Source organism: Phlebotomus papatasi, chromosome 2 (genome assembly GCF_024763615.1).
Source record: "Phlebotomus papatasi isolate M1 chromosome 2, Ppap_2.1, whole genome shotgun sequence".
Classification (NCBI taxonomy): domain Eukaryota; kingdom Metazoa; phylum Arthropoda; class Insecta; order Diptera; family Psychodidae; genus Phlebotomus; species Phlebotomus papatasi.
Genome location: NC_077223.1, coordinates 86,532,218 through 86,557,960, shown reverse-complemented (window position 1 = coordinate 86,557,960; position 25,743 = coordinate 86,532,218). Strand labels below are relative to the sequence as shown.

The following is a 25,743-nucleotide window of genomic DNA, read 5'->3' as shown; positions in this document are numbered from 1 at the left end:
ATTAATTCTATTTATACATAAATCAACTTGATGATTAAGATCAGTACTTGTCATACTTTTAAATGGGCATTTAGTAATGGAGGTATTAAGAAAATTTATATTGAGAAGCCAGGGAGCTAAATATTCTAGGAAATCTTGTTCCACTGTAAGACCATTTAGAATTTCTCTGATTGCTTGTCCTCCTATTGAAAAGAAGCTTTTTATATCTTTACGCGATGAAGAAGACATTAGATCAAAATGACCTGGAGTATCAGGTCTTGATAAAAGTCGGATAGCTGATCTACTAATTTGTGATTTAAATCTTTGAGGGAGGGGAGATACACCAGCCTCAGCCAATAAACTGTTCACAGGTGATGTCCGGAACGCCCCAGTACTTAGTCTATAGCCTGCGTTATATACAGGATTTAAGCTGTTTAATCTGGTTTTAGAAGAGGCAGGATAATAAATTTCACAACCGTAAAAAATTTTCGAGACTATGGTAGCTTCGTGAACGCGAATCAATGCATCTCTGTGAGCACCCCATGTGGTTCCAGAAAGACATTTAATCACATTTAATCTTAAATTACAAGAGGTTTTGAGCTCTTGAAAGTGTAAACCAAATGACAGTTTGGGATCCAGCCATAAACCCAGAAATTTATACTTTTGTGTGTATTCTAGAATACTGTTGTTGAGATAATAAGAAAATTGATCACAGACATGTTTACGGCAGAAGTGAAGGACTTTGGTTTTAGTCGGTGAAAACCTAAAACCATTTTCACTAGACCAAGCGGTTATTTTATCTAAAGAGGTTTGAATTTGGTGATGTCGCAAGTCATTATTTTTAGTAGAATTATAAATAACTATGTCATCTGCGTATAAAAGGATTTTAGTTTCATCATTTCGTGGAAACAGGCGAAAAATACTGTTAATAGCTATGAGGAATAAAGTTACTGAAAGCACCCCGCCCTGAGGTACCCCATTGTCCAGAGTTACTTCATTAGAAAAGAGGTCATTGATTTTAACTCGAACGTTTCGAGGATCTAAGTAAAACTCTATGAAAGACAGTAAATTTCCGTCAATTCCCCATTCTTTGATTTGCTTAACAACTGTACCCTTCCAAACACGATCGTAAGCCTTCTCGAGATCAAAAAATATTGCAGTAGTATGAGACTTTCTTTCGAATGAGTGGAAAATGTCTCCAGTTAGTTTAGCTAATGAGTTACAAGTAGATCGTCCAGAGCGAAAACCGACTTGATTTTCATTAAGCAAGTGATTATGTTCAAGGAACCAAATCAACCTAAAATTGACCATTCTTTCAAAAACTTTCAAGTCGCAATCACTAAGGGTGATAGGACGATAGTCTAATGGACTACTGCAAGGCTTTGGTATAGGGATAATATGAGCAGAATGCCATGAGGTAGGGTAGTAAGATTGAGTCCACATTTTGTTGTATAAATTTAGTAAGGTAGACCTATTAGAGAAGGAGAGATGTTTCAACATCCCATATGTTATTCTATTTGGCCCATGTGATTTTCCGGAACTTTTATGTAATACTAGAGAAAGTTCGTCAGCTGTAAAATCATAGTTAAGTTCAGGACATCTTAAAGTAGCGTCAGCAATAGACGGAACGGAATTGTCTATTCTACTCTTAGCAAGAATTTCAGGTGGACTCAATGCGGCATTTGAAGAAGCATGAGTAAATTTCTTAATGAGGATATTTGGTATCTCAGTGGGATCGCTAGAGCTTCCCCAAGGACAATCAATCCGACGTATCGCATATGAAGAAAAACCACGAATCGCTTTTATTTTGTCCCACATTACTTTGGGAGGAGTATGGAGATTTATACTATTGGAAAACTGTTCCCATGAATCTTTCTTAGCTTTGCGGATACGTTCTTTCACTGTGGAAAGAAGGGACATATATGCCATCATATTTTCGTCTGACGGATGTCTCTTAAATTTACGAAGAGCTTTTTTTCTTTCGCGTATAAGATATCCAATTTCAGGGTCCCACCACGGAACTCTCCTTTTATTGCTCAGTTTTGGAGTTGAAGTTGGAATAGATTGTTCCGCTGCTAAAATAATGTCATTGTAAAAATTCTTGTAATCTTCTTCGACGGAAGATTCAGAATGAATAACTTTTAGATTTGCTTCTTCATAAAATTTACTCCAATTGGCTTCAGATTCAATCCATTTTTTAGGTTTGGGATAAAATGTAGAGGGAGAATTTAGATCAGTAATATAAATTGGGTAGTGGTCACTTCCATGTAGATCATTATCCACCTCCCATAGGAATCTAGCTCCCAACGAAATGTCAGTGAACGTAAGATCGACTGTATTAAAGGTACCGTGTGCCACCGAGAGATTAGTATGATTTCCATCATTAAGAAAAAGTAAATTTTCAGACATTAAAACCTCCTCAATCATATGACCCCTATTATCATTCCTTGAGCTACCCCAAATAGCATTACTAGCATTAAAATCGCCCATTAGAATAAAAGGCTGTGGAATTTGGTTAATAAGGTCTAAGAATTGTCGCTGTGGGATAAAGATCGATGGTTTAAGATAAATAGAAACTATAGTTATAGGAAAGTGCCAGCGAAGTTTAATGGCAATAGCTTCCAATTCAGTATTAAGTGGAATTAAATCAAATTCCCATCCATTTTGGACGAGAATAGATACTCCTCCACTCATTCTGGGATTGTCAGAAATATTTTCATGAACCGCATTATACCCTTTTATGCTAGGTTTGCTTGAGTCTTGAGGGTTTACTTTTAAGTGGGTTTCTTGTAAACAAATGGCAATTGGGTTTTTATCACAGGCAATTAATTCTATTTCGGATTTTCTAGGCCAAAAGCCATGACAGTTCCATTGCATAAATGAAATTGGTGGATTAGAGACTTGTTGAGACTGAGAAGTATTATTGGAAGAATCAGAGATGTAATGGGAAATAGGAATATTTTGTACTGCGTGCATTTGAGACATCATCATAATGATTAATAAAAACAAAATTTCGCCAAAGATGTTCAGGGGCTACGCCCACCCAAGGATCCATCAAGCAGGGGCAAAGCAAGACCAGAAGGAACGCATACATACTAGAACGCATGCATGCATATCCCAATGCACACCCTCCACCCCCACAAAGAACCAGGGACAGACATAGCCCTAAATCATCCCGGCGATCAGTCAGCTCAGGAGTTACCTCCTGAGGCAGAAGAAAATTGATCATTTTCATCATTATCTTCAGGATCAGACATTTGAATATCTGGAGTTAGTGATATTTCTTCTTCTGAACTGATAAGTTCCATAATATCAGGTGGCTTAGGGTCAGGATGGAGGGTGGAGGGGGAGGGGGAGGGGGAGGGAAGAGGGACGGATAGGTTGGATTGGGATGGGGAGGAGTGATAGGAATCGAATCCTTTGAACTGATTGTAATCATCAGAGGAGATTTTTTGGTTTGTTAATGAATAATTTAATTGTGAATTGCTTAGTAGATTTGTGGATGAGTGGTGTAATTGTTCTGAATTGTTTTGTTGCACAGGTGAAGGGATATTTTCTGTTTGAGAGATTGTAATGGCTTTCTCTGCGAGGGAGGCATTCATTTTTTCCTCCGAAACTTGCCTTTTGAATTCTTTTCGTGTGACTTTAGGTTTAAATACCTTATTTTTCGGTGTTGAGATACGCTTAGCAATTTTTTGCTGGACAATTGGAGATTGAGAATTTACGTTAGAATTTTGAGTTTTAAGAATATTAGAATATGATTTTCCTGACTGATTAATTGGGGAGGTGGGTTTCAGATGTGCTGCAGGTTTGATGAACTTTCGATTCTTTAGCTCCTCTCTGGCGAGTTTATACGGGATCCTCATAGTAACGCGGATGGCGTTGATTTCCTTTTCTTCGATGTATTTCGGACAAAGTCTGCTGGAACTTGGATGTTCTCCCAAGCAATTGATGCACTTGGCTGGTCCAGGACAGGGTTCCTCATTACCGTGGAAGGGTTTCGCACAATATCCACAGGTGTGCACGTTCTTTTTAGAATCACACCTTTTTTTTGTGTGACCCAGCCGCTGACAGATAACACATCGGAAAGGTGATGGAATATACAATTCCGTTTTGATGACGAGGTATCCTACATTTATTTCAGCAGGGCAAATTGGAGAATCAAAAGTGAGGATATGTGTGGCAGTATCTATCCAAGTGTTATTTTCTCGTCGTTTCAGTCTTTGCACATGAACCACATTTTGGTCACTTAATCCCTGACGAATTGTTTCCATATCAAGTTGCATTATCTCTCGGCAACGGATAATGGCTTGAGATTGATTTAGAGCACCGTTCTCAGAAATTGTAACGGGCTTTTTATTGGCGCCAAAACTGGTCAGTTTTTTTAGGGACTCAATTTGCCGGGTAGATGAAGTTTGAAGCAGCAAATCGCCACTGTTGAGCCTCGTGATGGTCTTGAATTTTTCAGAAGATATCAGCTTCAATCCACTGTGCACTTCAAATATGTTCAATTTTCTTATTTCTTCACCACCAATAACGAAATATTTCTCGTTATCGGATGGATGGGTGAAAAATGCAACTTTAAGAGCTTTATAATTCTTGTTCTGCGTCTGTTCCAGAGTGGGCATTTCACCTCTGTGGGTCACGTTGTAGAGATTAAATTCATCAGGGGGGCCCACAGGGCCCCCTGATGTAGCACTCATTGTGATTAACTTCTTAAAGTGAACTTTTTAACTTAACTTTCAAACAAAAAGAGGAAAGAACAAGAGAAAGTATTTAAAATACTCTATTGAAAAAAATTCCTCTCAAAAAGATTCACCAAAAAGCGCTCTGTGTAAATCCGTCTAGCTTCTACGAGATCTGACACAGTACTGAATTTTTATTGAAAATTTTTAAAAATTGAGCCTTTGGGGCATGATTTTCGGAGACGTTTTTTGAAAAAAAAACACACTTTTCAGTAGACAAGATTTCTCGGAATTGATTTGTCTGAAATCCAAAAATCAAATATTTCCTGTTAGCTCATGAGTTAAACTAGTCCTTGAACAAAGGATTTTTGAAAAAAATGAAATTTGAATTTTTGTGGGAATTCTATACAAAAAATATAATTTTTGACGTATTTGACCACGCTTCGTTTTGTAGAATAAGTTGTGATTAAAGAAATATAAAATCCTTCGTTCAAGGACTTTTACAAGCTAACTGGAAATTTTTGGTTTTTGGATTTTAGATGAACGTATTCAGAGAAATCTTATCCATCGGAAGTATGATTTTTTTAAATGAAAATCTTATAAAATATAGTCTTCTTGACCCTAGTAACCCGTTAAACAAGATTTCTTGTGAAGTTTTAACTTAGGGTTTGGATCAGAAGGAACTCAAGCCTAATTTACTTTTTAAATTCACCTTGATAAGGCAAATTTTGCTCATAATTCTCATTTAATTTTGACGAAAATTATGAATCATGCATTTTTAGATAGCCCTTAATGCACAATTACGAAATATATCAGAACGATAAGTCAATTATTTCTAGAAAAAAAATGTTGTCATTAGGTTTGAATGTCTCTATGCAAGAAATGTATGAAAAAAAATGAATGTCGAATGCTGATAGGACTAGGACCTTGTTTAGAGTAGTAGAATAAGGGGAATTGATCCTTTAGTCTCTTGAAATTCAGTGAATCTGTTTGCTGTTTAGAAATTCGGGACCAAAGTGTCTTAAGTGTTTGTGCACAATCTCTTCATTGGAAAATTTATATTATACTATATTTTTTTTTTCATCTTGTAAAATGCCCTTTCTCCACGTTTTTTCTTTGATATTTGAACTCAGAATGTTAAGATGGATAAGTAGGTTGATGAGAAATTCAATATTTTAACATGTTATGACGAGAATCTATCTTTATACTGCGTTAAAAAGCAAAAAATTGAGATTAAAAAACATATGATATTATTGATCTATTTTGATGTTTTCAGTACCATAGAAAAGTAAATCACCGTAATAAAGGGAAAATATTTCTGAGAAGTCTAAAAAGTAAGGCAGCGGAAAATACTCTCCCTTCGAACGTTCATGCCTTCAAATAAGAGACTTAAATATTTCTAATCTTAGTTGGATTATCATCAATTGTTGATAATTCCGTGATAATTTAGTGTAAATCTGTCACGAATAACAAAAGAAATTCACATTATTCGAAGGGAGAGCACTTTCTCCTAGATGATTTTTAAATAGAATTGAAGTTCTTTAAAACTTGTAAATTATATCAAGATAGATGATGCAATCGATGATATTGTTTTTCTGCTTCTTCAAAACCTTCAAGTAATTCCTTCAAGTAAAATTTAGCAAAATGAAATTCAGCAATTTCTGAAGCTTTCTGTTTTGCTAAATTGTTGAATAATTTAGTGTGAAGTGGAGCTCGATGGTCTCCAAAACCAGTTTCAAAGATCGGCAGTGACTTTGTCTTTCATTTATCATGTGGCTCGTTGGTCTAGGGGTATGATTTTCGCTTAGGGTGCGAGAGGTCCCGGGTTCAAATCCCGGACGAGCCCAGTTTTTTTTTTTCTTTTTCCAAACAAAATTTAAGGTTCTTTGTGAATGAGGAATCCATGTTACAATGCTCTGCAAGAAGGAATCATTCCTTAAACCAAGGATTCAAGTTATCAGACGGTCTTCTTTGAAAATAATATTGTTTTTCTTGTCCATTTGGGCTTTGAAAAGCCAATTCATTGTTAAGTTATTTATATCAAATATTTTGTGCATATCAAGAACATTTTATTTCTGGCTTCAGGTTACAGGCTCAAAGGGCACAAAGGTATCCTGAATAAATTGCTCTTTGAAAAGCATTATAACTGTGTTCTTCAGAGGTTAAAACTTTGAGGTTTAACTTGCGAATTGTGAATATATCTAATTTCTAAATAGCTTCAAAGTGAAGTGAACTTCAAGAGTCTAAAGCAGTAATTGCATTTCCTCTATTATCCTCTTATGCAATTATAAAGTATAATCCTTGTGCATACTCCAGAATTTCTGAATTGTGCAATTCTCTTCAAGTTTAAGGGATATGAGTCTTCAGTAAAAATGAAAATTAGGAAATTTCCTGGCACAGATTAGAATAATAGAATTTATTTAGATCTTTTTGAAGCTATTTTGTGAATAAATAAAATATCCTTCGTTACTTAAATTGTTTACCAAAAGACAGAATAATTTTAGGGGAGAATGGGGACACTTTAACGAAAGGGCCGTTTAGTTTCATGATAATTATAAGACATTTGTATCAATAAATTTTTAAAATGAAGAAAATGCGAGAAGGGAAATTTTATGAAGCTTTTTTGGGTAATTTAATACAAAAAGTAAATTTAGTTAATACTTTTGTGAAAACAGGAATAGTTGAATTATTTACAGTGCTGTCTCGCTATATGCACAGTTTGGGTACTTTTTTTGACAGTTCCCAACGGTTTTTCTCCTTCTTTTAATAAATTAATTTTTTTTTATTGTTTTAGAATTTCCCGTGTTATTTTAACTATAATATGAGACAGAAAAAATAAAATTAAGATAATTAAAAATGAGAAAAATTAGTTACCAAGAAAATAATTTTCTTTATTGCTTTGTCAAAATGTAAACAAATTGATTTTGAATGCAACCGACACAAAAGCTGTGCATATAGAGTGTGCATATAGAGAGACAGAACTGTATATGGAACAAAATTTATAAAAAATCTTAGACAAAATCGATTCAAATTATTCTTCATTACACTACTCTGTTTTTTCGTCAAACTGCTACGTGTTGGGGCCATTTTACCGGTACTACAAATAGGGAAAAGCGGGAATGTTTAGGATAGTTTTTCGTGTTTTGATTTTGAAGCATTATTCCAGATATCCAAGATACAATAAACTGATACAAGATAATATACAATCCGTTCCAAGTGATCTGCGTAGGTCTGCAGATGGCATCCGACGCTTTTTTCAGGCTGAATCTTAAGAGAACACTTATTGGATTTTTTTTAAATTTAATTTTCATTTACCTTTCTTATACTATTGTAAATCGTTCTTTTATTTTTCTTTCTCCTTTTTTTGTTGCTGTTTTTTAACACTTTTTTTCTTTTTTCTTTATCACAATTGTAAGAGGGATGAACCCTATTTTTGTGATTGAATAAATATTACTATTATTATTATTATTATAACTGTGTGAGACTTTTATAAGACAGATAATAAGAGGAAGCGGGGCACCTATAAAGTATGACTTTTTTCTCCTATTTCTAAATACATCTGAGCCTTATCATAATTTAATTCAGCTTCACAATTAGTTTATGGAGTTAAATTATATCATGGTAAGGTTCAGTTCCATTTAAAATAGGAGAAAAAAAACCTATTTCAAATTCAAAGGTGTCCAACACTGAGAGAAATCCGAAAAAGTTAAAATAACATTCCGGAAGTGTTAATTTTACCCTGCAATATTGATTCAAAATCGATGTAAATATTACCCTATTTAGGTGAATCAGGGGTTAAAGTTACCCTTTTTCACGTTAATTTTACCCTTAAAAAGGTGTAAAATTAACATTAAAAAATATTGATATATTTTTACACCTACACCGAGAAAAATGTGGATGGTAAAATTTACCATTCCAAAATTTACCATTTTCCCATCTAAAACAATAAGAAAATTTCTCCAAAAAAAAAAAATATTTCCGGGGTTTTCTATTGAAGCATATGCAGACACTTCAGAAAAACCCTTTTTGTTCACGAAATAGGTGATTATTTCATTTGAAAACTTCACGTACCGTTAACAATAAAGATTAGCACTTAATTTAACTAAAATTAGCCAGAAATATGACATAAATGTTAAACAAAACGAATAAACAACAGTCACTTTATTATGTTTTTCATTGGAAAACATGGTCGATCGATGAAAAATTCGATGGTGAAAAGGTACACTTTTAATTTTTCTGAGAAATTAACAAGTTAAAATTTGTGAATATGAATGAATTTTCGCTTTATTTGGAGCAAAATTAACTAATTAATGAAACTGTGGTATAAAAAATATATAAATATAGTAATTTAGTACTGTATTTATCATGAGAACAGTGACGTTTCCATTTGGAGTAGCGAAAAATTTCCATTTGGAGCAGGTTTTGAATTAGCTTAATTTACCCTATTTATTTTATTGCATAATTTTGTACTTAAAAAAGTTCAGGAAATTTCAGAGTGCAGGAAAATTACTGGGAGTTTTTCCAATAATAGTTCACCGTGGAAAAGCTAGTGCAATGCAGCTTTCCGTAAAACTAACCATTTTTTCATATAATATTTTTTTCTTAGAATAAATTGTTTAAAAACGTTGTTATTTTTGACAATCTTTAATTAGTTAAAAATTTTATTGTAAAATCTCGGAAAATGAAAAAAAAAATAATTTTATAGAGAATGTTTTAACGAACAAACCCATAGAGTTTTCCTCTATTTTTAAAATCCTATGACTAGATAAATCTTGTTAAACTTAAGTTCAAAAAATTTGATTCGTGGAAGAAAAATTATATTCGCAAAAATATTTAAAATATAAAGAATATTGGAAGGATAGTACCAAGATTTTTTACTACCTATATTCTCTATAAAGTTTTGTAAAATCTTGTTAAATTATTGTCAAAGTCATTCTGTTTTCAACAAAAAAATCCAGATTTTTTGATCGGGAATGGTTTCTAAATAACGGTTTACGGTTTTAAACCGGTTTCATCTCTAAAAACCGGTTTTGAAACCGTCACCGAAATAGGGAGGTTAACCGGTTTTTCGAAACCGGTTAACCGTTGTTGGAATCACTAATCATTCCTAATAACGGTTTATCAAGGTCAAAGTTTAAAAAAGGCTCTAGACACCGCATTTATCAGGCGAATGGGTCATGTTTGGGCTCGTTGGAAAGGTCTTGGAATTTCTAACAAAACTAAACTGTTTCCAAGCAGTTTTGAATCGGTAATGAACCGGTTCATAATCAATAACTCATTGTTATTTGAAATTCAATCCTATGTTATTTTGAGAAATATTTTGAATGATTTATAAATCGGTTCAAATCGGTTTAGAACCGGTAAATGGTAAATGATGCAAAAGTATGTTTAAGGGATACCATCTAAATCACGAATTCGAGCACTTTGCAAAGCATAGGACGTTTTGTCATTCCTTTTTTCAATTGAACCTTCATTGAAATCCGTGTTTTATCGTAGTATATTTTGCATCTCTAAACAACAAAGACAATTTTTCAAATGGCTTTTTAGAATTGTTTATCTGTGAGTGAAAACAACTTACTGATGATGTTTCACATACATAATTTATGAAATAGTCTTGTAGCAACATCAAGTTGATTTATATGCTGTATCTTTGATATAAAAGGCAGCTAAAATAACTTGACTTGTACTGGAGCAAAATGTCCACAGACGTTTCAGTAATTGTAAAGTCAAAGTTATGTTGAGTAAATTGATGAATATATTAAAGTATAGTATGTGTCTGTGGAAAATTGTGGAAAGATGGAGAGAAAGAGAGAGAGAGAGAAAGAAAAAGCCGCAAAACACTTTTCAAATGATGAATTCACCAAACTGAATTTGTGTAAAATTCTCTATTCTTGAGAATTTAACGCATAGTTTACACAGGATGTTTCCAGAGGCATTTGTCTGATTTATTACCCAAGAAAAAAATAATGTCCAAGTCCTTGAAGAGAAAATTTGTCCATTGTAATTGAATTTGTTGTTTTGTGCTTTTTCTTTTGGTTGCAGCTCCAAAATCCTGGACAATCATATGGTACAGAAATAAAAATTCCTGGTGTTGGAGCAACTCCAGTGGCTGTTTCGACAACCCTGCCAACGGCTGTTGTTCAATTGACACAGCAAGGTAATTATTTATTAATTGATATATTTATTTAATTTATCCTTTAGTAATTGCACATTTGTCAAAATTCAAAATAATTCTGTGAGGTAAATTTATTGTTCAAATTAATGGATTTGTATTATGAAGCTTCTGTTTGGCATTTTGTTAATTTATTCAAAGAGTTTCTATTGGATTATGCAGTTAATTCTCTACTAAAAGATATATTTAATTGATAAAATTTGCGCTAAACAGTTATGCTTTTATGGGCGTATTCAGCTTTTCAGGGATCTATTTTACCATTGAAAATTTGCATTTTTTCCGAAACATGGAATTTTTTGTAATTTTTGAAAATATTCTGAAAATAAGGTAAATTTTACTTAAAAATATTTGATGTAGTTTAATGAGTCAAATAAGCAAAGCGGTGGCTTTGTAATTAAAGGGTCCTTGGTTCGATTTTTGATGGAGTGGAGCGCAGTGAAAACATATATACTAATTAAATTACTTTATGGATACAATTAAACAAAAAAAAAAAAATAAATAAAAAAAATAAATAAAAATCAAATTTTCAGATTTCTTTTTTATTTTGAATAAAAATTATTTTCTTAAGAATTTTCATAAATAAACAGAGAAATTAATATCCGAATTCTAAAAATAATACAACTCTACGATTCTTTATTGTACATTTCGCAATTTCGATTTTAGAATATCAAATTTTTGCGCTAGAAGTATCAAATTAAAGATAAGTATGTTATAGCTGGGTTTTAGAATTTTCGATCAGTACCAAACTTATATAGGCTTCAGACCTCAAACTTAGCCATATGGCTAAGCCTTAGGTCTGAAGTTCGTATTATGCGGACTTCAGACCTAAGGGCCTTGACAGACATGAGGATTAGCCGAGAGACGGCTTAGTGTAATTATATTCAAATAATGATTAAACTTCATTTCCATCATTTTCCACTAAGTCGTCTCTCGGCTTAAGTCGCAAGTGTGTCTTGGGCATAAGGCTTAGCCGTATGGCTTTACTTCTCTAATATCTTATCAGTAAGGATTTTTTTTTTAAATTTTAGGTAGAATATGGATTATTAAAGTCAAAGTACCAATTAGATTTTGAAAAATCAATAAAATCGGTTGCTGTTTAAGGTTTTGAGACCCTCGGAAACTGGGCTAAAGCTTTAGTCTGAAGACGCTCTTAGGATGCCCTGACTTATTCCCCTGATCCAAGCTGGTCCAAAAAAATTTCTTAAAATGGCTATAATTTCGCTTCTAATTGTTAGAATTTAAGAAAGTGAGAGCATTTTGGAAAGCTCTCATTAAATGCCACTTCTCTTTTGACATCGGAACTTCGTAAAACCACCACTAGGGGCGCTATTATTAAAAACATTTTTCAATTATCTAAGTTAAATAACTCAAAAAGTCCATTGTGTCAACCGATAACCCATGCCCGAGCTTTAAGGGGTCAAACTTCGATAATTGACCGACCTATATCTCCGGTTCTAATTAACATTTTTTTAAATTATTTTTTTTTTAAGATGCCATGGCCTAGGCAAGGAATAAAGGAGGAGAAGATCAAAGGTTAAAATCCCGTGTTTTCACTTCTTAAAAACTATTTCATTGGCTGAAAATCATTATATTTTTATTTTTATTTATTTATTTAAAAATCAAACTATGAAGTTTACAAAAAGTGGTATGGGTTCGCTGTGGTTAAGATAGAACGGGAGATATGAAGGGTAAAAATCGTCAAAATTCATGAAATTCAAAACGCCATATCTCCGGTTATATTTGACCGATTTTGACGAGTAAGGGCGCTAACTAAAGGTCTCGCAAAGCGCTACAACTTTCTAGAACTTTTGAACTTCGTAGCACCAATGCTAGAGAAGCCACAGTCGAAAAACCAATTTCAATAACACATAACCTCAATTTTGTCGAGACCTGCTTAACCGATCTTGATGAGTACTTTGGCATAATTGTAAAGGACATTTATATCTACATTTCTTTCAAACATTTTTTTTTTGCTTAGGTTATGCCATCTGTCCGATTTTGTCGTTTCAGTGCGAATGCGAAAAACGATTTTAAAGAAAATTCTTACAAAATACAATCATTCTTTGATATTATCGTAGTTCGTCACATGGATAAAAGGCCCGCTGTGGTCAAAAAACGTGTTCCAAAACAAAAAATTGAATTATCTCGGCTACCGAGCAACCGCTAAGATCAAGTTTTGGGGGAAAATTATGCAGGAGATTCTGCAGATTCATCTTTCTGTCAGTTCATTTGCATCATATAGATATTTTGATTCAAATAAAAAGTTGCAATTTTTCAGAAATTTGATTCTAAATTGCTGTATAATGTCTCTCATTTTTAGTTCCAAATCGATTTTGTATGCATTCCGAGTTTGCTCACGTTAAAAATCTCACCTACAATAAGCTGAGGCCAAACTCTGCTATTCGGGAGTTTGTCGCGCGAGTACAAAAATCGAGAAATGCACATTATTTTGGAATGGTTGACTCGATTTTTCCTTAGTAAACTTAGTGTGTTTTTCGATTTTTGTACTCACGTGACAAACTCCTGAGTAGCAGAATTGCCCCCTAACCTAGGCTTATCGCTAGTTTTTAAAACCTAGTCTGACGTCACATATTTCCTGAAAAAATCAGGCCAGATTCATTTTAAGAAATATGGGAAAAATGTAAAGTGTTCGAAGCCAGAGTGTGATGTGTGCAAAGCTAAGCTTGAATGCCTTACCCTACAAATTTGGAATAGTTTTATTTTTATTTGCGATCAGTCTCCAGGATTTTTTAAAATCATTTTTGTTTGAAATTTTAAATAATAAATTCACAGAGCATAGAATTCATAAAACGTTGTATCAACAGCTGCATTTTCTTCAATGGAAATATAAACAATTATATGTTATTTATTGATATAAATTTGCCATGCCGTATTTAAATTTTATATCAGTTTGCGCGTGCAGATTTTGTTGATTTAGCTCAAGTGGGAATAAAAGGTATTTTTAGTGGTGGAATATATTCAATTAACTCGGTAAATTTCACTCAATTAACATTTGATTGAGTTAATTTTTGGAATTCACTTTGCATTTCACATGAATGCTAGATTTTTGGATAAAATGGATAAGGATTTGTCGTTCTGTAGGAATTTATTATTCTATAAATAAAACGAAGTAAAGTGATGAATAGTTTGGTTAGAAATTTCTTTAAATCGAACAGACAAGAATATTCAGCAATTTGTCTTGGAGGTGGGTTTCAATGCTAAGACGGCGAAGGTTACCGGGGGTGTTTTCAAATTTTTACTGTTTTTGGACATTGAAAATTTGTGACTGTTTTTATTTATACACTGAGAGAAATCCGAAAAAGTTAGAATAACATTCCGAAAATGTTTATTTTACCCTGCAGTATTGATCCAAAATCGGTGTAAATATTATGCTTTTTAGGTGTATTAGGGGTTCAACTTACCCTTTTTATGTAAATTTTATCCTTCAAAAGATGTAAAATTAACATTAAAAAATGTTGATATATTTTTACACCTAAAAAGTGTTAAAGTTATGAGGAAAAAAAGTTAATCGCACCCCCGTTTTTTTCTCAGTGTACAATTACTAAATTTTAACTGAACATTTTTACTAAAATAGAAGAAGGTTTTTAGGCTTCGTACACTTCATACTCTGGCTTCGAACACTTCGTATTTTTGTCATATTCCTTTATTGAATCTGACATAATTTCTTCGGGAAATTTGTGACTTAAAGAGTAGCTTTTGAAATATATTGCCACTAGATTCGAAGCCACAATGTGTGCGAAACCTGAAAGCATTCCCTTACTTTTTTTTAATTTATCAAAGGTAAAGGTAAGATCCCTAAAGCTGAATACGTTTGTTAATTTTAAATAAAAAAAGAAAAGAAGACAATCACAGTAAAATAATTGGTAGTTCCAGAAGCACAACGAATGTGTGAATCCTAAAAACTTTAATAATTTATTTAAATAAAGAAAAATTTTACAATCTATGGAGATTGCTACAATATTTACATACTAAATCTTTTTATTTATTTTTTTATTTAAAAAAAAATTTGCTAAAATAATATGAGAAGCATTATTTTGGAAATGTGGAATTCGTTGTTCTATTGGTTCTACAATTTTTGCTGAAAAAAAATAAAAATAAAATTTTATAAAAAAGAGAAATACTTTTGAAAAAGAGATAATATAGTATTTTCTTCATTTTCGGTAAAGAAAATAGAGTTTGATAAGAAAGAATGATGAAATGATTATTTTTTTGTTTGGGAGTACAAAATTTTCATGATTTCCGGGGTTGATTCTCTTCTCCTTCCCCATAGGTCACATACCCGGAAGACCCCAGGGGGGTCGACACGGGATGGTGTTTGGCCAAATTCCAGTTCCTACAACACAAGGCAATTTATCGATTCCTCTGGTGCCAGGTAGCACCTTTAAAATCATTCCAATTTCTTTTTAATTTGATTTTTCTTTCTAAATTATTATTGTTATTATTTTTTTTTTAATTTTCTAAGTGTCGTGTTTTTATTTGTTCTGCCAAAAGTATTTTTTTTATTTATTGTTTTTTTTTTCTTTATGAGGAAAAATTTTCAGCATGAATTTTTTAAAAATATAATTGTTCTCTTTTGAGATTTCTTTTATTCATAAATTCTTCTTCATATTTTGCTATTGAAATTCTCGCATGAAAATTTAATGCTTTTCTCAATAATTCGTATTAGATTATTAGAGCAAGTTTTTAAATAAAAAAAAAAGATATTAAAAATAAAGAAGTGAGAAGAGGGAGTCATCGAGATTTTTTTTGTAAATTTGCGCAATTCTCCAATGATTATTTTTTATTGATTATTTTCGCAGAAATATTTTTTTCAAAACTAAAATGATGATAAAAAACAAATGATAAACTGATTGTGGGATTTTTCTCTATTTTTGAGAATTATTTCGCATTTTGCATTTGATGTCGTTCGAGGCATTTGTCTGATTATGATTTTTCTTTTATATTTAGTAATTTTTTATCGATTGATTTACTAAAATAAAATAGTGAATTGATCTTGATAAATATATGTACTTTTTTTTAATTTTTTTCGCGTGAAAATCATAAAAAAACGAAAAATAAAAAAATAGGAGGAACACCTTTGGTACCTGAGACATCAGGAGTCGAATCACCTGATAAGAAGCCAATACTGACGACCCCTTTGACCCCATCGACCCCCACGACGCCCGTGACAGCTACGTCGGCGGGGACCGGAACTGGGGCACAGGAACAGTTTTCGGTGAAGGCCAAACAAGAGGTTTATGTGATGCAGCGTGTTTCGGAGTTGCAGCGTGAAGGCCTCTGGGCTGAGAAGCGTCTGCCGAAGCTGCAGGAGCCATCGAGGCCAAAAGCACATTGGGATTATTTGCTGGAAGAGATGGTTTGGTTATCGGCAGATTTTGCCCAGGAGCGCAAATGGAAGAAGGCTGCGGCAAAAAAGTGTGCCAGAATGGTTCAAAAGTACTTCCAGGACAAAGCATTGGCAGCCCAGAGAGCTGAAAGGGCTCAAGAGGCTCAGCTGAAGCGAATAGCTGCATTTGTGGCCAAGGAAATTAAGATTTTCTGGTCAAATGTGGAAAAACTTGTTGAGTACAAGCAACAGACGAAGCTGGAGGAGAAACGAAAGAAGGCACTGGATCAGCATTTGAGCTTTATCGTTGACCAAACGGAGAAGTTTTCACAGCAATTGGCTGAGGGCATGAATAAAAGTGTTGTGGATGGAAGTGCAGCTCCAAGTCTCAATTCCAGTCGAATCTCCTCGCCAAAGCGATCAACGCAATCTGATGGTAAGTTTTTTTTACTCTTTTGTTTCAGATTTTTCATTGTTTTCAAAAATGGCGTTAGAGGCGAAACGGTTTGAGATATCGACTTGAGTCTTTGGGGCATTTTTCCGAAATGGGTCCATTTTCCAAAAGAACTATATAAAAATCATGTTTCTGAATAGTTATCTACCGTTTTGGATGTTTTAAAACGTTCATGTCTTCTTTTAAGGAAAAAATGGGCGTGGCTTTCAAATGGGCGTGGTTTTACCAAATTTTATCTTTGTTCAGTTCTAAATGCAATTTTTACACAGCGATTTTCAGAAAAAGTAGGGGCAGCTAGTGACTTCGTATATTGCATTTTTATCCGATGCTAGAATTCTGTTCACTACTAAGAGTAGGGCAACTGTACCAAATTTCGGCATAGTTGCATGCAAGTGCGAAAGTCTTAAGTTTGAAATTCAATATTTTAAACACAAATTCATTTTTATGTTACTTCTTTTTTAAAGAGTGTTGCTTGGAACTTTGTAGATAGTTTATCGCCTTTGTTTTCTCTAAAATCATTCTTAATGCATTTTAAAATTAATAAAAATATAGAAAAAGCTTTGAGTAATATTTCGGCCACCTTGATTGTCGTAGTTCTTTGCCCTTTCAGAATTCTTCCAGGCTTTTTCAAAACATCTTTTTTGTCAAAGCGACTTTGTTATTATTGCATTATATAATCCCTAGATTTTGCATAAATAAAATTTCATGGAAATTTTAGGAACAAAAGGAGTAACCGAAAATGCAAGGCTGCCGAAATTTGGCGCAGTTACCCTAGGTGTTTAAAAAAAAAAAACAAATCTGATATTTAAGAATATTTTATCAGGAATTTAGAAAAAAAAATCAATATTCAGAGACTGCTACATTTGAAAGATGACTTTCTTCCCTTAATCGAGTATTTTTTCTATGAAGCAAAATTATTAATTTTCGGTACGCAAACAAATTTTAAAAGGGGCGTGGTTTAATTTTCACACAGCTGCAATATCACAGAACTTTGACAGTTTTATTTTTAGCCATTGTCAGTTTATCTTGAAAATATATTTAGATATTTCTAAAAGATAGTTATAGGGTTTCTAAGAAATTATTATCCAAAAATAAAATTAAGCCACGCCCTTTCACGATTTTTCGCTTTTAGAGGCACTTTAAAACTAAACCACAAATTAGCTATGGGCCGGATTAAAATAATAAATAAATTAATAAATAAGAAATAATAATAAGAAATAATAAATTAATAAATAAGAAATGTTTTGACCAAATATTAAAATACCATTTAATTATTCTTCATAAGATTTTTTAAGTTAAGGAATAAAGAAAGAGACTATAGGGTAAGAAGGGGGAATTCGGAATCATGTTTCGGAATCATGACTTTCAATTTAAGAGTACATCTTCGTTGTTTTTTTTTCTCCGTTTGTCATCTAAAACTGTTAGGAAATCTCATAGTTCAAAATTAGACATGATTCCAAATGATCCCATCTTACCCTAGAAAACGTATTTCTATAATTCGGGCAAAGTTTAGACTCTTGAGACAGATCTTTTAATTTTTAGCAAGTCAAAATTATTTTTATTATGAATCGATAAGTTTTCTCTAGGATTTCCACTGAAAAAATATATAGAATTTTTTGGAGACAACAATTTTATTTACCTGAAAATTTACAATCTTAAAATCTTTATGTGAAATTTGTATTCATATTTGTTCTTTATATGAGGAGCATGACCTATTTTTAAACAACTACGATTGCTTCAACATCGTTCATTGAGGACGATTTTTGACTGAGGCTCTTTCATATCAAACATTGTAGGATAAAAAAATTAAATAACTTCAATCGACTATAGTTCTTTAAGAAGGGTAATGTTATTAATAATTTGTGCGTGGAACGTACGCAAAAAATCTGGAAATATCTTGTTGCGTTGGGTTCCGGTCAAAACCCCAAAAGCCAGAATCCCGAAAGTTAAAATCTCGAAAAGCCAAAATCCCCAAAAGCCAAAATCCCGAAAGCCAAAATTTCGTAAAGTCAAATCCTGAAAAGCCAAAATTCCGAAAGCAAAATTCCGAAAAGTGAAAATCTTGAGAAATCAAATCCCGCATAGCCAAAATCCCGAAAGCCAAAATCTCGTAAAGTCAAATCCCGAAAAGCGAAAATCCCGAAAAACCAAAATCCCGAAAGACCAAAATGCCGAAAAGCCAAAATCCCAAAAAGCCAAAATCCCGAAACCAAAATCCCAAAAAGTCAATTCCTAAAAAGCCAAAATCTCGGAAGCAAAAATTCCCAAAGCCAAAATCCTAAAAAGCCTGAAAAGCCAAAAGCCCGAAAAGTCAGAATCCTGAATAGCCAAGATCCCGAAAGCTAAAATCCCGAAATCCAAAATCTCGTAAAGTCAAACCCTGAAAAGCCAAAATCCCGAAAGCAAAATTCCGAAAAGCGAAAATCCTGAAAAATTAAATCCCGTAAAGTCAAATCCTGAAAAGCCAAAATCTCGTAAAGTCAAATCCTGAAAATCCAAATTCCGAAAAGCCAAAATCCTGAAAGACTAAAATCCCGAAAGTAAAATCTCGAAAAGCCAAAATCCCGAAAGCAAAATCCCAAAAAGCCAAAATTCCGAAAGCAAAATTCCGAAAGCAAAATTCCGAAAAGCGAAAAGCCCGAAAAATTAAATTCCAAAAAGCCAAAATCCTGAAATGTCAAATCCCGAAAAGTCAAATCCTAAAAAGCCAAAATCTCGAAAAGCCAGAATACCGAAAAACCAAAATTTAGAAAGCAAAATCCCGAAAAACCAAAATCCCGTTAGCCAAAATCTCGCAAAGTCAAATCCTCAAAAGCCAAAATCCTGAAAAGTCTAATCCCGAAAAGTCAAATCCGGAAAGCCAAAATCCCGAAAACCAAAATCTCGAAAAGCCAAAATACTGAAAACTCAAATCCCGAAAGCCATAATCCCGAAAAGCCAAATTCCCGAAAAGTCAAATTCATTTGAAAAAGTGATGCTGCAATGCAACAAAAATATTCTTACGAGCTTAAAGACACATCAAATTTTTTTATTTAGCTTAAAGGTCTCTACAAATTGGGAGCAATTTTCATGAAAATTGCATTTTTGACAGAATTTTGACGTTTCCATCTTACTGCAGTGCAGACAATTTCCTTCAGAAAATCAATTTTTAATGAAAAATCTTCTCGATGTGTAGAGAAATACACTTTTACTAATTGTTTTTGCAAAGCGTTTTGCATTAGTTACTAAGTGAAAACATGCAGCAAAAGATAATTCGTGAAAAGCGACGTATAATTATCAAAAAATCATTTAGTTTCATGGTGACGATCCAACATTTGTGATTGATACATGGTTCACTTACGGGTTTTTCTATATTTTTCTTGGACTGGAATTGTTCTTATTGGCGGAGCTTATTCTAGAATGGCAAATTGATTTTCAAATTACAGGATTATTAAGCTTGATACAAACATAATTATTTACAATGAATAATTTCATTTTTGCTGGATAATTCTGCCCCGGTCTCCACTAAAAGTGATGTCAGAAAAGATAAGCTTAAACGATAATTCTATTGTAAATTCGATTTTTGCTTTCATTTTATAAAATGATGATGAATGTCGACTGATTGTGAAATATTTCTCTATTCTTGAGATTTATTTTACATTGTTCATTTGATGTTACTGAGGCATTTGTCTGATTATGAAGTTAATAGAAAAAAGCCCTTCGATTGACAGGAGAAGAATTTTTTTATTAGATTGTCAAAGTTCAAACAAATTTCTTGTATTTTCGTCATAGACGAATTTTCTCCGGGAAATGAATTGTCAGACGATGATGAGGAGACAATTGCAAAGGCAGAAGCTGAAGCAACGTGCGTCAATGAAGAAATCCTTGCCCTTCAACGCGAATCCGAGATGGATTTTGATGATTTCCTCAAGGAACTGCCCAAGGATTATCTCAAAAATCGAGATAATATTGTGTTGTCGGATGCAGACAATGAAGATGATGACAGGGAGAAGACCGATGATTCAGCAGATGAGGAATTCAAGGCAACAGCTTCCAGCACTGACGACGAAGAATCGATAATGGAGCAGGAGAATAAGGAGAAGAACAAGGATCACAAGAAGGAAATTGCTGAGCTTGAGGTGAGATTTTGCATATTTTTATCTTTTTTTTTAGCAGGAAATTTTTAATGGCAAAAAATGTTTTGTTAGGCCGACAATGAGATGAGCATTGAGGATCTCTTGGCAAAGTACAAGAATTTGCCAAAGACAGAAAAAATGGAAGTTGATTCTGAACATTCGAATGAAAGTGAGTGGTGTCCCTTTTGTTTTCTTTTTTTGTGGGCAAATGGGGCCAATAGAAAAAGAAAAGAAAAATAAAAGTGAATGTGGAACAATGTTTTTCAGCATCAGATGACGATGAACCAAGTGACAATGCGAATGAGGAATCTGAGGATGAGGATGAGGAGGAAGAGAGTGAGGAGGAAAGTGATGAGGATGAGCAGAAGGATGATGGTTTGAGTCTCCAGAATTTATTCAATGAAGACGGTGGAAACAACAAAGATCAGTTGATTGATGATGCAGCAGCAATTGCTGAGAGTATTCAACCAAAAGGAAATACTCTGTCATCGACAAATGTTGTCACTGAAGTGCCATTTTTACTCAAGCATACGCTCAGAGAATATCAGGTTAGTGCATTAAATTTTATTAATTTTTCTATTATATTTTTATTTTGTTCTTTTGATAAATTATTATTCTCTCAATTCTGCGATAAAGGTTACCCTTCACTGAGAAAAAAAACGGAAGTGCGATTAACTTCTTTTCCTCATAACTTTGACACTTTTTAGATGTAAAAATATATCAACATTTTTTAATGTTAATTTTACACCTTTTTAAGGGTAAAATTAACATGAAAAGGGGTAACTTTAAACCCTAATACACCCAAAAAGCATAATATTTACACCGATTTCGGATCAATACTGCAGGGTAAAATTAACATTTCCGGAATGTTATTTTAACTTTTTCGGATTTCTCTCAGTGTTATCTTTATGTCAAATGTTTAGAAGTCTAGGGCAATTTGACATTTTTCTTTTTTGCGATGGAATAGATAATTCCTTTCTTTTTTATAGGGGAAGGTTTTCAGGCTTTGCACATACTCTGGCTTCGAACATTTCACATTTTTCCCATATTCCTTTAATGAATCTGATCTCACAGTGGCAAGGTCAGTCACAGAATTAGTTTCTGATAAATAAAAATTATTCAAATTTAAAGGAAAATCATCGTCTAGTTTTAGTAATTTTCGAAATCGAATTTTCGAAAATCGATTTTTCGATTAATTGGACCTTCGATTAAATCGGATGAAATTGGGGTGTCGAAAGTATTGTAGTACTCCAGGAAAGCTTTCCAAAACACCAAAAATTTTTCAAATTACGATAATTAGAACTGGAGATATGACTGTTTGACAATTAAACTAAATCGCTGCTTCTGACAGTCCCCGGGGACTGATGATTGATCCTTCCACAACTCGTGGATTCCATCCTGCGGTAATGACTACAATCAACACAAAAAGGTCCTTTACAGGACCGGCTTTTAGTTAGTATCATTTCAATGAATATTGAGGGCCTGTCGACGAGCAAACAAGATCTTTATGATGGTTGTGTAAAATATAAATGTGATGTCCTTTGTGTTTAGGTGGCCTATAAGAGGGCCCATTGCAACGTCAACCAAGGCTTAATGACATGAAGTTGGTTATTGAGAGGGCCCATGAGACTTATGGTGGCGCCATATTTGTAAAATCGGACATTGACGTCAAATCGATTGCGTTCATTGACTTCAAAAACTTAGAGATCTTCACCGTAGACCGTAGGCGGTCAAAGTTCACGAAATTCAAACCGCCATGTTTTCGGTTCTATTTGACCGATTTTAACGAGTGAGGGCACAAATTAAAGGTCTTGCAAAACAATACAACTGTCTAAAACATTTGAACTTCGTTGGACCAACACCATGGTCGTTACAGTCGAGAAATCAATTTCAATATCACTGTAGAAGCAATAAAACCCGCCATAAGCAACAAAGGCTCTGCTTTGGCAAAATTCCCGCTCTTTCGAGACAATAGTCTTCTTTCCAGGACCAAAACCTCTGAGGGTGGTGAAGACGACTGTCAAGCCAGTAACAACCTTCCCGATCTGAGAGCTCTCTTCGGTTGAGGTTTTTTCTTTACCGATTCGAAGGTATATCAGAGAGAACTTACCTAAAAACCCGTTGGAAGTTCGAAAGTTTAAACCGACGAGTTACACGAAAGTGAGCAAGTTCATGAAAAGGACATTTATATTAATAAAATTGCAATTCAAACGTTCTTACCATTCTGAAATTCCACAAAACTACACAAAAATTTACTTTTTGCAGAAAACTTTCGCACACTGTCGTTGACATTGTTGACGATTGAAGTGTCAAGAAAATCGAAATTCGAAATGGCAGAATAACCAGCGCTAAAGCGGCGGGTATATGAAGTTGCACTTTAGACTTCCGGTAGATTTTCGAATAGGTTTGGCTTGGCTTTGGTTTGGAGTGGCTTTGTCTCTTCGAAAGGTTATTACTGAACGGAGCCTTTATTTGTTCACAAACCGGTCCATTCTCCATTTAAATAAATTTTTAATTCACATTGCCCCCACATCACATAACCTCAATTATCTTGACACGTGCTTAACCGATCTTAATGATTACTTCTACATAATTGTAGAGGACATTTATATCTATATTTCGTAAGGATCTACATTGGACCGAACCCTGTTCCGAACGCGTTTGCTGAACGGTGTTCAAACAGGGAACTTTCGTTGCTGGGATCTTATTGGTTTATTTTGGAAAGTTGTCATGTATTTTTTGTGAATTTTATCTGGAGATTTTGAACAGACGTTTGAGAACTTAAAATTGAGAACAGTTGCAAGCGTCACTTGCGAGAGAATACAGTGCCATCATGTGGATGAAAGCGTTATCATAGTGCCCATCCGACTATTTTTTTGCTTTTATTTTGCAGTGGAAACTTGCTTTTATTTTGCAGTGAAGACAATTTAGGACAGTTTTGGGTTAATTTCTTGTAAATAATTCTGAACAAATTCGAAACATTTTGATACCAGCGACTTATTTAAATTTTATCCAAAAGTGAAATTATTACTAGTGATTTTAGTACACTGAGAAGAAAAAGAGGCTGCAAATGACTTTTTTTCGTTATAACTTTAACACTTTTTGGGTGTAAAAATATATGAACATTTTTTAATGTTAATTTTACACCTTTTAAGGGTAAAATCAATATCAAAGAAGAGTAACTTTAACCCATAATACACCTAAAAAGGGTAATATTTACACCGTTTTCGGATCAATACTGCAGGGTAAAATTAACATTTCCTGAATGTTATTTTGACTTTTTCGGATTTCTCTCAGTGTAGAAATATTGGAAATTTATACTCTTATCGCAGAATGGGGGAATGATATTGAGAGGGACGCCTTCTTTTTTATATTTTTAAAGCTTAGGGATTTAATATTATTTTTTAAATAAAATTAAAGGAAATATGTATTTTTTTGATTTATTTACTTGATTCTTTCTCTCACAGCATATTGGATTGGATTGGCTTGTCACAATGCACGATAGGAAATTGAATGGAATTCTGGCGGATGAAATGGGACTGGGTAAAACTATTCAAACCATCTCACTTCTCGCCCATTTAGCTTGTTGCAAAAGTATGTTCTTTAAAACCGAAAAAAATAAAAAGTGATAAAATTTCTGAAAATTGTTGCTAAATGGAATTTTTTGCAGGTAATTGGGGTCCTCATTTGATAATTGTTCCGTCATCTGTGATGCTAAATTGGGAAATGGAGTTCAAAAAATGGTGTCCGGGCTTCAAAATTCTCACATATTATGGGAATCAGAAGGAAAGGAAGGCAAAGAGAATTGGATGGACAAAAGCAAATGCCTTTCACATTTGTATCACATCATACAAGTTGGTCATTCAGGATCATCAGAGTTTTAGGAGGAAGAAGTGGAAATATCTCATATTGGATGAAGCACAAAATATCAAGAATTTCAAGTCACAACGTTGGCAATTGTTGCTAAATTTTCAAACTGAACAGTAAGTTGGAATTTTCTCCCTTTTTTTTTGTTTGTGTCTAGCTTTTGGTCAAAAGAAAGAATTTCATTGAATGATTTCGGTGGAATTTATTCTTCCTTTCAGACGACTTCTACTTACGGGAACTCCACTGCAGAACAATTTAATGGAACTCTGGTCTCTGATGCACTTTCTAATGCCACATGTCTTTCAGTCACATAAAGAATTCAAGGAGTGGTTCTCGAATCCAATGACTGGAATGATTGAGGGCAATTCAGAGTACAATGATTCCATTATTAAGCGACTGCATAAGGTGAGTTTATTTTTTCTTAATTGGTTTTTTCTTTTAATTAAATATTTTTGAGATTGATCGCGGATATTTGACTTTGGTTTTCTGTTTAAGAAAGAGGATTAGAGCAATTTAGAGTGGGCCAATTGAACTTCAATCTTTGAAAATGTTGTACTTATTTTATTTGAAAATAAATTTTATTTATGTGAAAGAGAGAAAGAAAACAGAAAATGTTCAAAATTTCAGAGTCTAGCTTAAATTTTTGATATGACTACTTTTGGAATGTACGGGATGGATAATGGCCCTGAATTGACCGATAAACGATTTGCAAGTTGTCCAAACGTTATCTTCCAGAAAAAGTACCCGGAGATATTGTTTTTCAGCTAAAATTTTGCTCTGCGTTGTAGGAACGTCCAGTGCCTCTGACAGAAACATTTTTATGCCCACCGTTTTAAATCTTCTTCCAGGACAATTTTTCATTACAAATTTCCCATTTATTTTGACTATTTTGACGCTATAATCGCAAAATCTGCAAAATCTTTTCGTACGACTAACCTTGAAGTAGTTACGATCATTTTATTTACAGATAACTTTCTCAGTCGGCAATTTTTTTTTCGGCCAAGAAGGAAATTTTGGGGTTATTGACTACTAACGGCCAAGTGAAACAACTCTGCTCTATGGAACCTTACTTTGTTGTAAAATCCTTAAGGCTTTTAATTGAGCTTTCGGATCTTTCGGTCTAC

General features: G+C 33.5%; 1 protein-coding gene and 4 non-coding genes across 6 annotated transcripts in view; all 5 read left to right on the top strand.

Moving 5' to 3' along the window:
• Positions 1-25,743, top strand: part of LOC129804856 (helicase domino) — a 97,803-nt gene that overhangs the window by 15,752 nt on the left and 56,308 nt on the right. For both annotated transcript variants that reach the window (XM_055852515.1, XM_055852514.1), the window contains exons 4-11: positions 10,707-10,821; positions 15,924-16,619; positions 20,409-20,755; positions 20,825-20,921; positions 21,020-21,300; positions 24,220-24,346; positions 24,423-24,735; positions 24,838-25,024. In XM_055852515.1, the coding sequence (XP_055708490.1) occupies positions 10,707-10,821; positions 15,924-16,619; positions 20,409-20,755; positions 20,825-20,921; positions 21,020-21,300; positions 24,220-24,346; positions 24,423-24,735; positions 24,838-25,024 (2,163 nt within the window). The remainder of the gene's footprint in view (positions 1-10,706; positions 10,822-15,923; positions 16,620-20,408; positions 20,756-20,824; positions 20,922-21,019; positions 21,301-24,219; positions 24,347-24,422; positions 24,736-24,837; positions 25,025-25,743) is intronic.
• On the top strand, positions 6,439-6,510 carry Trnap-agg (transfer RNA proline (anticodon AGG)). Its single transcript has one exon. It is a non-coding gene; the product is annotated as a tRNA-Pro (tRNA).
• LOC129805086 (small nucleolar RNA Me28S-Am2589) lies at positions 10,507-10,615 on the top strand. The gene has a single exon (XR_008752057.1). It is a non-coding gene; the product is annotated as a small nucleolar RNA Me28S-Am2589 (small nucleolar RNA).
• Positions 15,673-15,787, top strand: LOC129805085 (small nucleolar RNA Me28S-Am2589). Its single transcript, XR_008752056.1, has one exon. It is a non-coding gene; the product is annotated as a small nucleolar RNA Me28S-Am2589 (small nucleolar RNA).
• LOC129805087 (small nucleolar RNA Me28S-Am2589) lies at positions 20,212-20,317 on the top strand. Its single transcript, XR_008752058.1, has one exon. It is a non-coding gene; the product is annotated as a small nucleolar RNA Me28S-Am2589 (small nucleolar RNA).